General features: G+C 41.5%; 1 protein-coding gene across 2 annotated transcripts in view; it reads right to left on the reverse strand.

The window, feature by feature from the left end:
* Positions 1-15,716, reverse strand: part of Lama4 (laminin subunit alpha 4) — a 148,385-nt gene that overhangs the window by 106,615 nt on the left and 26,054 nt on the right. For both annotated transcript variants that reach the window (XM_028874826.1, XM_028874825.2), the window contains exon 2: positions 3,146-3,247. In XM_028874826.1, the coding sequence (XP_028730659.1) occupies positions 3,146-3,247 (102 nt within the window). The remainder of the gene's footprint in view (positions 1-3,145; positions 3,248-15,716) is intronic.

Consider the following 15,716-nt stretch of genomic DNA (forward strand, 5'->3'; position numbering starts at 1 on the left):
TACATGATGGATAAGGAGCTGCAACTGGTATTAAGATGAGGAAGACCCAGTTTCCGTATTTGAGGAACTCATAGGCTCATGAAAGGAACAAAGAATAGCCTTGTGGGCTCCGGGATATGACTGAGAAATGTGAAGGCTTAGTGCAGATGTTGCGACCTCAACCAGGCCTTGAAGCCGTCCTCCAAGAAATCGCCCATAAAGGGCAAATTTAGGCAGAGTGTCAAAGTAGAGAAGTGGTTTAGGTAGCAGTGTGCTCAGTGTGGTGAAAAGCAGAAGAAACCTTTGCTTTGGAGCATCTTAAAAAGAGGGATCCTTGGGGGTGTGTGTGTGGTCCTAAATTGAGATCGGAGCAGGTCATAGAAGAGAGGCTGCCACCTAACAGTTTGCGCTGTTGGGAATCTAGGATCAAACTAAATGTTGGGGAAGCGTTGGAAGTTGATGAAGACCGTGGGGCTTCTGACAGAATGGTGCTGTCATTAAGTGAGGTGGGGAGTGAAGAGGAAGACTAAGTTGTTGCAAGGGCAAGGATGGAAACTGTCCAGAGAATCTTGTATCTGCATTCACCTCCCACTGTGTTCTGTACTGACACACAAAGCAGAAGGGGACTCCATGAAGCTATTCATCCTTACCATTCTTTAAATCTTGACATTTTTTGACTTTGTATCCAACTTTGGCTATCATGGAACCAAACTTATAGCTGACTGTTTGCGAAATGCCAGATTTTTTAAAATTTGGAATAGACTGAAAAAAATCATCAAAACTGGGGTATAGCAATATGTCATCAATAGTCATTTCATTGCTGTGTTTCTTTAGCGAAATAAAAATAGTGGATTTTCCCATGGCCCCTGACTTATCATCTAGTCTTGGGACTGTGGCCACTTTAGCAGTGCCAGGTATGAGTTTGATCTCATGGAGTAGGCCTTAAAGTCAACCAGATGACTTGGTGACTCCCATGACATTCATGCCACCATTACACCAGTGTATCTTGCAGGCACTTTGCTGTTCTAAGTCTCAGGGTTTGTAGCTGGGTGATGTTGATGATTACTTTCTCTTCCAATAGTATGAAAATCGCCTTCAGCACCGTGAAAGCTAGTGAACAGGAGTGAAGCTTCTAGTTAGGTACCAGTTCAGTGTCTTCACATTCCATGACATAAGTTATCAATGTCTTCAGCAATAAGGCCTTCTCTCATCAGGTAGTGGAGAGTAACCAATGACCTTAGAAATCACCTGCAAAGTTTAGGGTATGTGTGTGTGTCTGTCTGTCTTGGGCTAATTTTGATCTTTTATTTGTGTAATTAAATATAATTTGTGTCCTTTTAAAATTTTAATTGGTAAGAATATAAACATGATAACCTGGAAAATAGGTTGTAGGTGATTTTTTTTCTCCTTGAAAATACACTTATACCTATAGCATGTATGTATATACATATAATACACTTAGTATATATTTATTACTTTCCCCACTGAGCACACTTTACTTAAATTAGAGGGAAAAACATTTCTCTCTGAATAGAGTATAATGGGGTCACTGCCATTAATATGAGAGAGATAGCTATTTCTTCCTGTGGATAGTTTCTGTCTTGGAATAAAGTAATTGTAGGAAGATTGACAATTGATGCACATGAGTGTTTAATGTCCTGGTGCACCACCAGAATCGGAGAAGGGACCCTGTGATGATGAATCATCTCAGACAGCCCATGTCTAGATCGAAAACTACAACTGTTCCTGTTCTGGAAACATTGTCACAGCTGTGGCTTCATCGTCGCTCGTGATGGACACTAGCAGAGCGAGCGAGCTTTGCCTCCTCTTTCATGGATTCCACTCACTCGTTTTGCCAGTTGTCTGGTGGAAGCTGATGGGCCTGGTGATCCCTTCTGTCTTACAGTTTAATAAATCAGGTAACAAAAAACCTTTAATTAGTCACGTTATCAGTAACGTACATTGTTAGTTCAAGTGTATGCATGGGATTTCCCCCCAAATGTCACTGGGATTAAAATAACAGGAAACCGGAGATGAAAGCATTAAAAAGGGGTAGATGTTGGCAGCTGTGTGTGCCTACAGGGCTGTGGAGGACATCCTGGATGTAATGGTTATTTAAGACTATTGGGGGGGGGGGACACAAATACCATGATTAAAAAAAAATACCCAAATGACAAAATAACAAAATTTAGTATTTTGCCAATTAATCCCCTGTCTCTAGAAAAGTGACAACCACTAGGTTCATAATAAATGTTTTCTAATTTGCATCTTAATATGAAATGTGAATTAAATTGCACCTTTAAGGCACACACCTCAGAGGCCATTTATAATAAAAATTATCCATTCAGTAGGGATAATTAAGTACTTTTGAGTGTATTTAGGTAAGTTTTGTTGCGGTTTAAATAAAACTGCTCTTGCAGTTTGGGAAGGCCCCTTTTCCATACAGGAATCTGAAGCACAGAACCGCCATGTCTTATCGTTGCTGAAGAGGAGCATGGTTAGCGCACACAAACGTAAGTCACGTCGTGGCTTCTACTGGAGCCGCTCTGGTCTGTGCTTCAGTGGCCATTTTTACTAAGTTGTCAATCCAATCTCGGAAATGTGAGGTGTTCAGCAAAGTCTTTAACTCTGGCAGCCTTCTCTGTCTCCATCCGTATCTGGTTCTCTGAAAAGCTGTCTGCTGGGGAAATCATCTTAGCGAAGGAGGAAAAGGCTCTCTTTCGGGCTTGAATGCAGAATTATAAAGAGCAGAAGGACTAAAGCATTCATCTTCATCGGCTAGTTGGTTTCGGCAACGCTTAAAAAAATCATTTAGATCTATAGACATGATTATCTTACATGCTGCAGCAGGCTATGGAACAACGGCTGTACTCTGGTTTACGTGGGATGAAGCCGAACATTTGGCAAACTATACTGTTACAGTGGAATCTGGAGGGTGGGGGTTCTCCTTTGTATTATTTTCAACCCATCACCACTGGTCAACAGCAGGAAGCCAGCTGCCAGGGGAGGGAGGCCAGGACCCTCCTGGAGCATGTATGCACATTCATGCAAAGCCTCAGGGAACACTTGCAATCAGAAGACGTTGACACGATATACTTTGTAGGAAAAACTGAAATGTAGAAAAGAGCTTGGTTGGCCGTTTTCCCCTGCATGTCCCCTGACTCACCAGACAGAAGCCAGAGCCATCCAAGCACTCCTGGGAATTGCCATTACAGTCACAGGGTGAACATTCTCCTGACCACGTGCGAAAGAATCCAGCGTTGCATCTCTGAAACAGACAGTGGCATGCATTTTCATTATTGGAAAGGTATATTCTGGTTAGCATTTTCTGAGGAAAATAATAAGAGGCAATTGTTAAACAAAATATTTTTTTTAACAAAACATAAAGGTGTGCTATTTGTATGGCCATTCAGCAAGAGAGGTGGCTACACAATCTTATTTGTTGTACAGTTTCTTTTCTTCTTTTGCTCTGAGCAAGAGAAACACTCAACAAGGTTCCATCATTGTAAGGAAGAAAGAGGAGGAGATCTTAGGTAGGAGAGACAGAGATAGAGAGACAGAGATGGGAGAGAGATGGGGAGACAGAGAGACAGATACAGAGATGGGGAAGGAAGGGAGGGGAGGGGAGAGAGAGAGAGAGAGAGAGAGAGAGAGAGAGAGAGAGAGAGAGAGAGAGAGAGAGAATTTTCCTTTTCTTTTTTTCCAATCCAAGCAACACAAAGCCAAATCAGACCACAGCTGGGTTTTTCTCAAGGTGAGAGTTGTGTGACACTCCCTATAATAAGGACCCATAGTTTCAAATGACTGACTATGCCATAAAAGCTTAGAGTTATGCCTTTCATAAATGCGAGCTTTTAAAGAACTCCTTACCAGTCGGGTGGTGGCGGCGGCGGCGGCGGCGGCGGCGGCGGCGGTGGTGGCGCACGCCTTTAATCCCAGAACTCGGGAGGCAGAGCCAGGTGGATCTCTGTGAGTTCGAGGCCAGCCTGGACTACCAAGTGAGTTCCAGGAAAAAGGCGCAAAGCTACACAGAGAAACCCTGTCTCGAAAAACCAAAAAAAGAAAAAAGAAAAAAAAAGAACTCCGTACCAGGGGCTGGAAGGATTGCTCAGTGGGTAAAAATGCTTTCCACGAAAGCCTGGTGATCTGAGTTGGATCCCCAGAACTCACAACCCAGGTAAAGGAGGAAGAAAAAGACTAACTCCACAAAACTGTTGCCTGACTTCCACCACAAACATACATATACAATTAAACAAAAAAAAAAAAAAAAAAAGAAAGAAAGAAAAAAGAAAAGAAAAGAAAAGAAACACTCAGCACAAGCAAACAAAATCCCCTCTATGTTTTTAGACTGCAATGTTGCAGAGGTCCTGGTTGGGAAGTGAATGAGATCCTACACTAGTCCAAGCCTGTGTGGTCCTGATCACGAACTTCACTGATTTTCGTAATTTGTGAGAACATATTATTTTTCTTCATTTGGGTGACAAACCACAGAGAAGCCAAGTGGCTTGTGGGATTGTGTACCCGTTGACCTGCACACTAATGAGTCACCCTCCCGTCACCTCCCTCCCCTGTGCCACCAGAGCCTCCAGTGGGAAACTATTATTGAGACTGCTCTCTTCCTATGTGACTGGACTTACAGATATGTATTTCATGATTTACTGAGAAGTCTCAGTGGTGCTGGGAAAATCGGTATCACAGACAGATAAGAATCTAGATTGTTTCCATAGACTTACAAAGAACATTTCACATCACACCCCACACTGACCCAATCTAGTTTGAACTGTCTTGGATACCAGGACGGTTTTCACTGTATCTGACTTGAGTCCTCTGACTCTTAGGTGAATCCATCCCCCCTTGTTTCTTTTCTCTGCAAAGAAACACAGTAATTCACAGTATAAAAGCACCAATCTGGACCCTAAAGCTACAGAGAAACAAGTATTTTATTGCCTAAAAACCAGCAATCTGGATCCTAAAACTGAAAATTAATATTCATTTGAAGAAAGCACAAAAGATAATAATGACATTTGTTCATGATGTAAAGTCAAAGAAATTTCACCTAAATGAGAGAATGGCAGTCTGGGAGGGACCACAGAATTTACATTGAGTCTGTAGTAGACAGTAAGCCTTTTCCTCAGTTTCTCCAAACCAAGAGGGAAGAAAAGAGAAAGACACTAAAATTGCCACCGGAAGGACTTAACTAGAACATTTGATTTCACATGCTTTTTGTTTGCTTGTTTTGTGTTCCCTCAAGTTAAGACACACATATTTTTACTATGGTGCAGTATACAGGCAGGTGTATCTAACTGCAACGTTCATAATTCATCTCTTGATTGCTATTGATAGAGATCAGACGATAGATTCAGCTCTATATACACAGCGTCTCCCTCAGCAAAGACAATCACATGACAGTAAGATCCCTATGTGTGCCTTAAAGTTCTCAGCTTTATTTAAGATGAATTCTGCTTATGACTAATAAAAATGGATTTGATGGGCCACAATGTGCAGCATTTTGCAATTTTCGGGATCTTAGTTATACGAGGAATGGCTGACAGTAGTGAAGATCTGGATGTAAATTAGCCTGGTAGTTTCCAAACAGTGGCTCCTGGGTCTGTAGCTGAGCATATTACAGTCATTTGGGGACCTTCAGCTCTTCTGACGTCAAAGCCAAAGGATCTATTTTTTTATTAATAAACACATTTGCATTTTAAAATAATTTCAGATTTAGAGAAAAATAGCAGAGCTGCTTTAAAAAAAATGTTCTTCCTCCAACGATTCTGGGTTTGTACCAAGATCATGAATGGCCCCTTGTTTACATTAATTGCTCAGTCAACATGTGGTGACTTGAATGGTTTAGAGCCCCATAGCACAGCTGGGGCATATGGGCTTCTGGAAACTCAGTGGCATACACGCCTAACCCACACTTCACCCTCTCCTAGGGCTGAATTGGTCTTTCTCAATAGTCCAGCAGACAGGACTGTGTGATGGATGAAATCACCTTGTGCCAAGGTTAGGGGGAGGATTGAGTCTGAGAGTTTATCTGTTCCCCAGGCTGAGCTGTGACCAGGGGCAGAGGATGATTTGTCTTTAAGATTACACCATGCGAGATAGGAAGACAGGAGGCAGTGATTGGGCTGTGCTGAGCCCGCCTCTGGCTTCTTGCCAACAGGGTAAGGGAAACCTGGTGAATTCCTTTCCTATTGGCTCTGTCCATCCAAAAGAATTATGTGTTACAATCCTGTATCCAGATGGGAGGCACTTTTAAAACACCAAATAAATGCAACATATAGGTGACTGTAAGTCCTGGGCATGTGGAGATTCTGATGCCATCATTTGGATGGGGTATCTTGCCCCTTGTGTTATAGAGTTTCAGAGATTCCCTGGAACAGAGTTAAGTGTTTTGAGAGAAGTTAAATTATTTCAAAGGAAGTCAAGTTTAAGACTATTTCTTTATATGAAAATATTCTACCATGGTTTACAAGAAAGTCCAAGATCTCTTTATTAAGTTTCTTCTTGAGAGTATGTAGGAACTGACAAAAACATACCCTTTACCATTAAAATACAGACATGTTCAAGGACAAAAGCAGAACTGTATTTCTCAGTGTTGCTCCTGAGTAATAATTCTTATCCACTGTGCCATGGGCAGGCCTATTGAAAGATAATGGCCTTCCTTGTAAATTAATTCATATCTGTCAGTTTTCTTTCTAGATGGTGTTTTGTATGATTTCAATTTCTTAACAATTAAAAAAAATAAATGTTGAATGTCTTGCCTGCATGTATGTATGTGCACCACATGTGTACCCATTGCCCTCAAAGGTCAAAAGGGGTGTCAGATCCCCTGGCACTGGAGTTACAGATAGTTACAAGGCACCATGTGGGTGCTAGGTACTGAACTGGGGTCCTTTGAAAGAGCAACCAGTGCTTATAAATCCTGAGCCATCCATTCCTCCATCCCCTGCAAATGCTTTTAGATGCCACATTCTGCTATGGGATATTCTTCTGTATGCTGTGAATATGTGTTGCTCCCATTGGCTAATAAATAAGCTGCTCTGGCCTATGGCAAGGCAGCTTAGAGACAGGTGGGAAATCCAAGCAGAGATACAGGAAGGAGAAAGGCGGAGTCAGGGAGACACCAGCCCACCACCCAAGGAGCAACAAGATGCCAGCAAACCAGTAACATCATAGCTATGTGGTAACATATAGATTAATAGAAATGGGTTGAATTAAGTTATCAGAGCTAGCTAGGAAGAAGCTTGAGCCATAGGCCATACAGTTTGTAAGTAATATAAGCCTCTGTGTGTTTACTTGGGACTGAGCGGCTGCAGGACTAGGCCGGGACACAGGAAAACTTCTGACTACAACATTCAACTCCTTTTTCCATGTGAGAAGACTTTCTTACAGAAGACAATGATAATAATATATGGGTGGACAAACTTTAAGATAATTCAAAGGGGCTGGGTATGTGGCTCAGGTGGGAGGATCCCTGGCACTGAATAAACTGGTCATGGTGATGTTCAGGAGGTCAGCCTGAACTACAAGAGACCCTGTCTTAAGGGGGGGAAAAAAGAACATGCAGAGAATTTATATCTCTGGACCCATGGCCTGTGAAACATTAGTAATAGGATTACAGCATTGAGGATGCTTGTGAAGTATGGTTCTCACAAGGCCATTCCACTTTGTAAGTGGTTCAAGCAAATGCTAATCTTTCTTCACTATTACATGCTGACCCCAATAACTAATTAAATTGTATGTTTAATTAACTGAACATGAATGTCCACAGAATCCAAGTGTAGGTCATGCAGAATTTTCTCATCTGGCCCACAGGAAAGCTAGGAGTGAGCTCTGTTATCTTCATTTTACAGTTAGGGGCTTTGTGGCCTTCTTCGTAAGTCAGCTAAATGAAGAAACACAGATAAGAAATGCCAGACTTGGGATTTATAATCTTTGGGTTTTTTTTCTCCATTAAATTTGAACTTCTATTACATCACTAACATACTGAAGCAAGCCTTCCTTTTTGGATAACTTTGTTTGCAAATTGTTATTATTACAAACATTACAAGTGGGCTGAAATGAATAAATAGTTTAAAATTTCTTTTTTACATCCCAAAAGAATATTTTTCAAAAAATAAATCTAATGTTTACCAATATTTAGGTTATTAATGTGTGAAAATAATTGAATGATAAAACTTCCCTTTAATATGGTTTTTACAGTCACATTGTCATTTTGACCACCGAATCACCTGTGGACCTTTTTTGTGCGTCTTTATTGTTGTTTTAAGACAGTGAAGCCCTGGCTGTCCTGGAACTCACTATGTAAACCAGGCTAGTCTTGAAGTCAGAGCTATCTGCCTACCTCTGCCTCCCAAGTGCTGGGGTTAAAGGTATTCATCACCATACCCAACCCTTTTGTATTTCTTTATTATTAAGTGGCCCCATTATTATAGCTTTCTCTAGCTCTATTAAGATTGGATTAGCCAGGTGGTGGTGGCACATGCCTTTAATCAAGCACTGGGAGGCAGAGGCAGGGAGATCTCTGTGAGTTTGAGGTTAGCCTGATCTACTGAGCGAGTTCCAGGACAGGCTCCAAAGCTAGACAGAGAAACCCTGTCTTAACAAACAAACAAATGAATGAATAAATGAAAATAAAAAAATCAATGCCATTCACTCATGGCTGTGAAGAAAAAGAGAAACAGTTTTCATTTGCTTACTCTATCATTGGTGTAAGGAGGTCTGTCTTGGAGTGAAAATCAACCAATGTGTCTTAGTTAGGGTTTTTTATTCCTCTGAAGAGACACCATGGCCACTGGAACTCTTATAAGGAAAACATTTAATTGGGATGGGTCACCTACAGTTTCAGAGGTTCAGTCCATTATCATCATGACAGAGGGCATAGCAGCATGCAGGCGGATGTGGTACTGGAGTCCTATATCTTGTGCAACAGGAAGTCAACTGAGACACTGGGCAGTATCCTGTACATAGGAATGTAGCAGGAATCTTAAATGGTCTTATTAATAAAATCAAACCCAGAGCCAGGTATTGGGGTGAATGCTGGAAGATCAGAGAAGCAGAACAAGCCACAGCCACCTCATCTTGCCAATTCCTCAGCTGATCTTGTTTCTTCAGACTGGATGCCTCTCAGCTGAACTCTGTTGCTCAAAAGCCTAAAAGCTTAACCAGCCAAATGCTTCTAGTTTCTGGTCTTCACGCCTTATATACCTTTCTACTTTCTACCACCACTCCCTGGGATTAAAGGCTTACTTTCTGGGATTAAAGGCATGTGTCACCATGCCTGGCTGTTTCCAATGTGGCCTTGAACTCACAGAGATCCAGACGGAGTTCTGCCTCTGGAATGCTAGGATTAAAGGTGTGTGCTACCACTGCCTATCCTCTATGTTTAATATTGTGGCTGTTCTGTCTCTGACCCTAGATAAGTTTATTAGCATGCACAATATTTTGGGGAACACAATACCACCACATAGGAAACCTCAAAGCTCATCCCCACAGTGACACACTTGCTCTAACAAGGCCATACCCATTCCAACAAAGCCACGTCTCCTAATAGTGCCACTGCCTATGAGATTATGTGGGCCAATTATTTTCAAATTATCTAACAATGTATGTAAATACTTACCTAATTTTCCATTTATAGAAATTAGAATAGGTGGAAGGAGGAAACTAGGTGTAATTTCTGTACATGGCACTTATCCTTAAAGGTACTGGAGGTGACGATGTATGTTGCAATTATAGATTTCATTATTTCCAGAAGTCATCATGAGCTCATGATATAAACTATTTAATAATGGAAGTATAATGAGTCAAGATTAAGTTTTTACAAACAATGCCATCTGTACAACTGTTTTTGTTATTTTTGCTCTCATTTAAATAAGTCTCCTTGAGGACAACTAGACTCATTCTGACAATAATGTCATCATACAGAACACTTTTTGAGTTTCCTTTAAAAATGTAATCATGGGGGCTGGAGAGTTGGCTCAGTGATAAAGAGCACTTGTTGCTGTTGCAGAGGACCCAGGTGTGATTCCCAGCACGCACATGGTGGTTTACAACCGTCCATAACTCTATTTCTAGGCATCCAATGCCCTCTTCTGACCTCTAAGGTCCCACGGCATGCATATGGGGCACAACATCCATGCAGGCAAAACACTCATACACATAAAATAAAATAAATGTCAAAAGTTTCTAAATAATTTTCTTTTGGAGAACACTTCAGTCTGCATCCTTTGGGTGTGGCAAACTTGTAAGTGTTTGGAATTGTTACATAAATCAAGTGCCCGGCTAAATAATAAGATTTTATTGGAAACATTCATAGAAGCCCTACTGTGCTTCCTAAGCGCTGTCACGGGAGAACAAATTAATGGACCACAAGCATCACTTCTGCATAGACCTAAATATCTGAAATCTTCAGCATTGCTGTTGAAAAGTCTGGTGAGTAAATAATTTAAAAGCTCCAGTGCATCCTCTTGAGATCTAAGGTCCCTCGTTGCTCATTAAAACAAACAAAGTGGGGAACTGAGTGGATTCGGGAAGAATCTGAAAGGGCCAGCTGAGGATAAGAGACACATCTTGAGGTCTCTAAATAGATGAACCGATGACCTGTAGGGAATTAGATAGGAATCTCCAGCTGCAGCAAATGACAGTGAATTAACTATAACAAAAGCCCATGACAAAGTGCATGCTCTCCATCCCTGGTGCTGTGCTCAAAGGACCCAACCAATAATTGCAAATGACACTTGCGTTGTGTCTGTAACCAAGGATCTACAAACATTATAAATATCAACATGACTTCATCTTCCTTCCTGAATTAGACTTGGAATTTTGATACACCAATTTTTGCTTTAATTAAGAGACTTGAAGTAGAAGTCTGAATTTACTCCCTAGTATTCAGAGTCGTTGCTACTTCCCATATTGGTATTTCTCAAATATAAGAATGTCCATTAAGTTGTCTTTCTGCTTAGGTCTTTGTGTGTATATAACAAATCTATTTTCTTCTTGGTTCCAGCAACCGTGTTTTGGGTCTAATTAAAGTGTTAACAGGCTCTGTTTTTTTTTTTGTTTGTTTGTTTAAATAAATGATAAAAAGAATCACTTTAAGAAAGATATTGTCAGCAGCAGCACAAAAATAAATAAATGAAACAAACAAACATAAAGCTGAATGAACAATAACTAAGTATTGTTCCTCAGTTAGGGAGAAGGAACTCTAAAAGTCTCTGTGGTCCTTCACAATCCCAGTTGCATCTGCCTAAGACATGGACAGACTTAAGAATCTGGATAGTTCTGTTCTCAAAGAACTAACAGCATTCAATGCAACTGCATGCATTCAAACACATCAATTTAGATTTTGCTGCAGAGGACTGACTCTAGGAACAAAAAAAACCTTATAAACAAAGAGGAATTGCATAGGTTTGTTGTTGTTGTTTATAAAAACAGAAACATAGAAATATCTGTAATGGGAAACAGCCCCAAATTAAGCTACTGACAACATTTGGTTTCTCTTATTTTTTTTTTTTTTTCAGATAGGGCTTAATGTATCCTTGTTTTTCACATATAAAACCACTGGCAAGGTACTGGACCGAGGTAACTGAGTTAGCTCCCTTATGTAATGTGTTCTGGGAGAAGTTGGAAGATTGACTGATTTTACTTGAATCTGGAGCAAATTACCCACACTCCCTCCCTTGGGTATTTCTAAGCACTTATTTGCGTAATTGAAATTCCCTGCATTTTAATAGGTGAAGTTAATTTTTAGATTTTGACAGTGATTTCACCATAGCTTGATTAGTAGGGTGGTTTCAACATTTCTCAGAATCCTCCCCCCCCCACCCCAACCCCCCAGCTCAAAGGCATTTTTTCTGACTGCCACAGCAAAGCAGATAAAAGCTGAACATGTACAACAGTGCTGTTTTCTCCTAAGTGGCTTTTAGAGCTTCATGCTTGAAGTTTAGGGTACAAGACCACCATGCCTTGTCCACTTTGCAAAGCATTCTAGCTCTCTCAGTCACTAATAAGATGGGGACAATGATTCAGATGCCCAGGAACTCAGAGGATCACAGTATTCTGACTGATCTTAAGCCATATCTTTTGATTAGTTAAGTTACCATGCCATTCATGCTATATTTACATGTCTATTGCTCAACATTCTTGATTTGCTCTTGGGTATTCTCCCTGGTAGAAAACCACTGATCCACTCTCAGATTTCAAGTAACTGTCCCCATACCCTGTGCATCAAACATTTATTAGGACCACAGATACCAGTAGACCCAGGCTCTGTTAAAATAGTCCTCTATTTGTAAAGTTGAAAGGATCGAGCAAGAAGCTCACAGCCCCTACAGCTATACAGATTTTCCATTTGAAGTGCTGGGTTTGGAATGGTTTTCTCACTAATATTAATGAGCACTTCCTAAACTTTTCTCCTTAGAACACTAGAATATTTTATAGGCTGCTTGTCTATAGCATCAATTGTCATTTATATAAGGTAATGAGGCTTCCTCTTTTCTTTTTTTGAAATAGGTCTCCTGCTAACCTCTGGCTCTCTGCTCTGGATTCTGCTCCTATTGCCTTGTGTAACTGCCTTGTGTTCTTTTCACTCCTCGCCTTCTGGGTCTTGATTACACAACCTACACTCTGCCAATTTTTTTTTTTTTAATCTGAAAACTGACTCAGTCTTATTTAACTTACTAGGGGCAACTGCTGTGGACATATTTCCAAGAAAGGAAGAGGTTCAGCCTTCAGGGCCAGCTATAAGATCACACAGAGAGAATGACCTCAGGTGCAGCCATTTGGGGGATTTTGATGACTCCTTAAGCCATTTACAGGGAACCATGTTGCCAGATGACAAACAGTGCCACCATCTGCACCCGGGACTTTTTAAAGAATAGCAATAGCTAACATTTATGGACAGATACCAGCACTGAGCCAAGTGCTTTTTATGGATCATTCAGCATTACCCTTTCTTTCTTTTTTTATTTTTCCTTCCTTCCTTCCTTCCTTCCTTCCTTCCTTCCTTCCTTCCTTCCTTCCTTCCTTCCTTCCTTCCTTCCTTCCTTTTTTGTGAGACAGGGTTTCTCTGTGTAGCTTTGGCATCTTTCCTGGATCTCACTCTGTTGACCAGGCTGGCCTCGAACTCACAGAGATCCAACTGCCTCTGCTTCCCGAGAGCTGGGATTAAAGGCTTGTGCCACCACCGCCCGGCCCTACATTACCTTTTCTTTTTACAAGAAGTTTGGAGGTGGAGTTGTTATGGATGACTAGGTCTTTTCTTCAGTGGTCTCAGGCAAGCTACTCTGCACTGGTTTGGTGGTGAGCAGCCACCACTGCGTTTGGTGACACCACTTCTGTGTTCTGTCCTGGGGACCGACCGTCAGTACTTCAGTGTTCCTCATGGGGCTCACTAGGAAGGAAGGCTCACATTCGGAGAGTGCCTGGGAAAGGTCTTCCCCTCCACGTGTTCTTTCTCTCTGGCTCACAAACTACTGAAGAAATGCTGCTGGGAGTTTATAGAAAGGAGAAATGTGCCCGAACTTCTTTCTTCTCATTAGATAATCTTGTTTCTTTCGTTAGAACAGAGAGGCCACCGGCTGGAAAAATCTCACTCTTCTTTTTAAAATTCTCCATTTGTTTTGACTCATCTTTATGCCTTCTATCCATCCCAGAAAACTTTTTTCTAATTACTAGAAAGACGAGCCTCTGCTCTGGAATCCACACATCTGTGACTTTTAGACTCTGACCAATTTGTCCTCTCCTCCCCTCCCCTCCTCCTCCCTGCTTTCCTTCCCTCTCCCTCCTACACTATCTCCATTAGTCAGCTCTCTGTCACTGTAACAAAACACCTGAGTAACTTAAAGTCACTTTTTAGGATGAAGGGCTCATGGATTTAGAGCTTTCAGTTCAGGGTTGCTTGGCCTCACGGTCTTGGCTCTGTGGCATCACAGGCCATTATAGTGGGAGGCAGAAGATGGTCTGTTTACTTTATAGCGACAGAAAGGAGAGGAGAAGGGAGCAGAGGCGAGGACATCTGGGGTTCAAATACTGGCTTCTATGATGAAATTCTCCAGTGTCCTAAATTCCATCTATCAGGTTCCACATCTTATAGATTCTACCACCTCCCAATAGTGCCGCAGGCTGGGGATACTTGAGCCATAGCCATTGGGTAGGCAGGCACTCTAGATTCAAATTACAGCCCCACCCATCTCTGCAAGATCGTCCTTGTGAGAGGAAAACAAATCCACACAGATGCTGGGTCCTGAGTTAGGTAGATAAGCCTTGACCGCCTCTCTGGGCTAAACTTCCAAACACACCTTCCCTCAGCTCTGCTTCTCTTTCATTTCTTCCCCTCTTGCCCAGAGTTTTCTCACCTGAATTCACTCACGCTGGCTCTGCTTCCGTCACGACAACCTGTGCCTCTGTCTATCATATGGTTTCCGCTCCCAATGAGGCACTAACAAGGAAGAGGAATGTCCAAGGCTTGCCTTCCCCGAGTCCTGTTCTCATTCTCGTAGTTAATATTGTTTAACTGTCTCCTTGAGATTCTTGCTGTCTTCTCTTAGAGAAACTCTAGCCTCAGTTTTCTACTATCTTTTTTCCATTTTATTTTTTGGAGCATCAGAGTAGGTCTCTGCGTAGGTCTCTGCTTCTGCTTGTCCTTACTTGGTTGGCGTTTTCCAGGGTACACATCTCTCTCTTTTCTATCAGTTCAACTTTGCCAAATGATGTCAAGTTCTCCCACAAGTACATCGTCTCCTACATAGTGATGACTAGTGAATCTTTACATATCTCCAGTCTGGCTCTTTTATGTCACTTCTTGCTTCTAAGTTCATGTCAAATTTGTCCATCTCCACTTCCATGGACACGTGGATTTAATGTGTCCCATGCCAATATTACTGTAACCTTTCCCAAGCGTCTTTTCTTTCCCTTCACATTATCCCTCAATTAACGATAAAGATGAAAGAACATAAAAAGAAAAAAGTGATGGACCAACATTACTAAATTACACAAATATGCTTTTTATAAATGTAGTTTTTAGAAACACTTCCAAAAGAACAAATTCCTCAAGTATGAGAAAAAAAATTGCACACAGAATGGCAAAGAACACGCACTGTGTGCGGCCTCTCTTTGTAATCACTGTGAAATCGGTATTTATTTCCAATCTGTGTTCTGGAGATTCGTCCCGAGGCCCATGCAGGCGAGAGAACAACCTTGAAGCGAACTCACCGGCTCTTGAACTGTTAGGGACTTGCTCTCTAAACTCAGATTCCCTGTGTTGGGTGGACCGGAGGACTAGATATTCTCCAAGCTCCTGGCTGTGCTAAAGACACACACAAGCACTGCTGACTGAAGACCCAGCAGCTGGGGGGTGCCAGTTGAAGTTTATGTACCTGCTCTCCACCCAACGGTGACTGTGGTAGTTGTCAGAATGGAAACCACAGAAGGTTTTTCATGGAGGAACATTTGGTCCCTGACCTTGTTTAGAATAGCTGTTTTATGTTCATAGTAAAAACCAGAGTGGATTTTAGTAAGTTTTAATACAATTTTAAAATTCTCTACATGCAAGCATCCCTTATTGCCTCATGGGTCAGATAGTTCCCATCTCCTACCACCCTTTCTGTGCTGTTATCCCACAGAATGTTTTACCTCTAAATACTATGAAGACAGTTCTTCTCTGTTTCCAATGCCGTGGGCTAGTTCAGGATCCTGAGCAGTTCTCCTTCCTCAGCTATGGCAGTTATACT

This window comes from Peromyscus leucopus, chromosome 8a, assembly GCF_004664715.2.
Source record: "Peromyscus leucopus breed LL Stock chromosome 8a, UCI_PerLeu_2.1, whole genome shotgun sequence".
NCBI lineage: Eukaryota > Metazoa > Chordata > Mammalia > Rodentia > Cricetidae > Peromyscus > Peromyscus leucopus.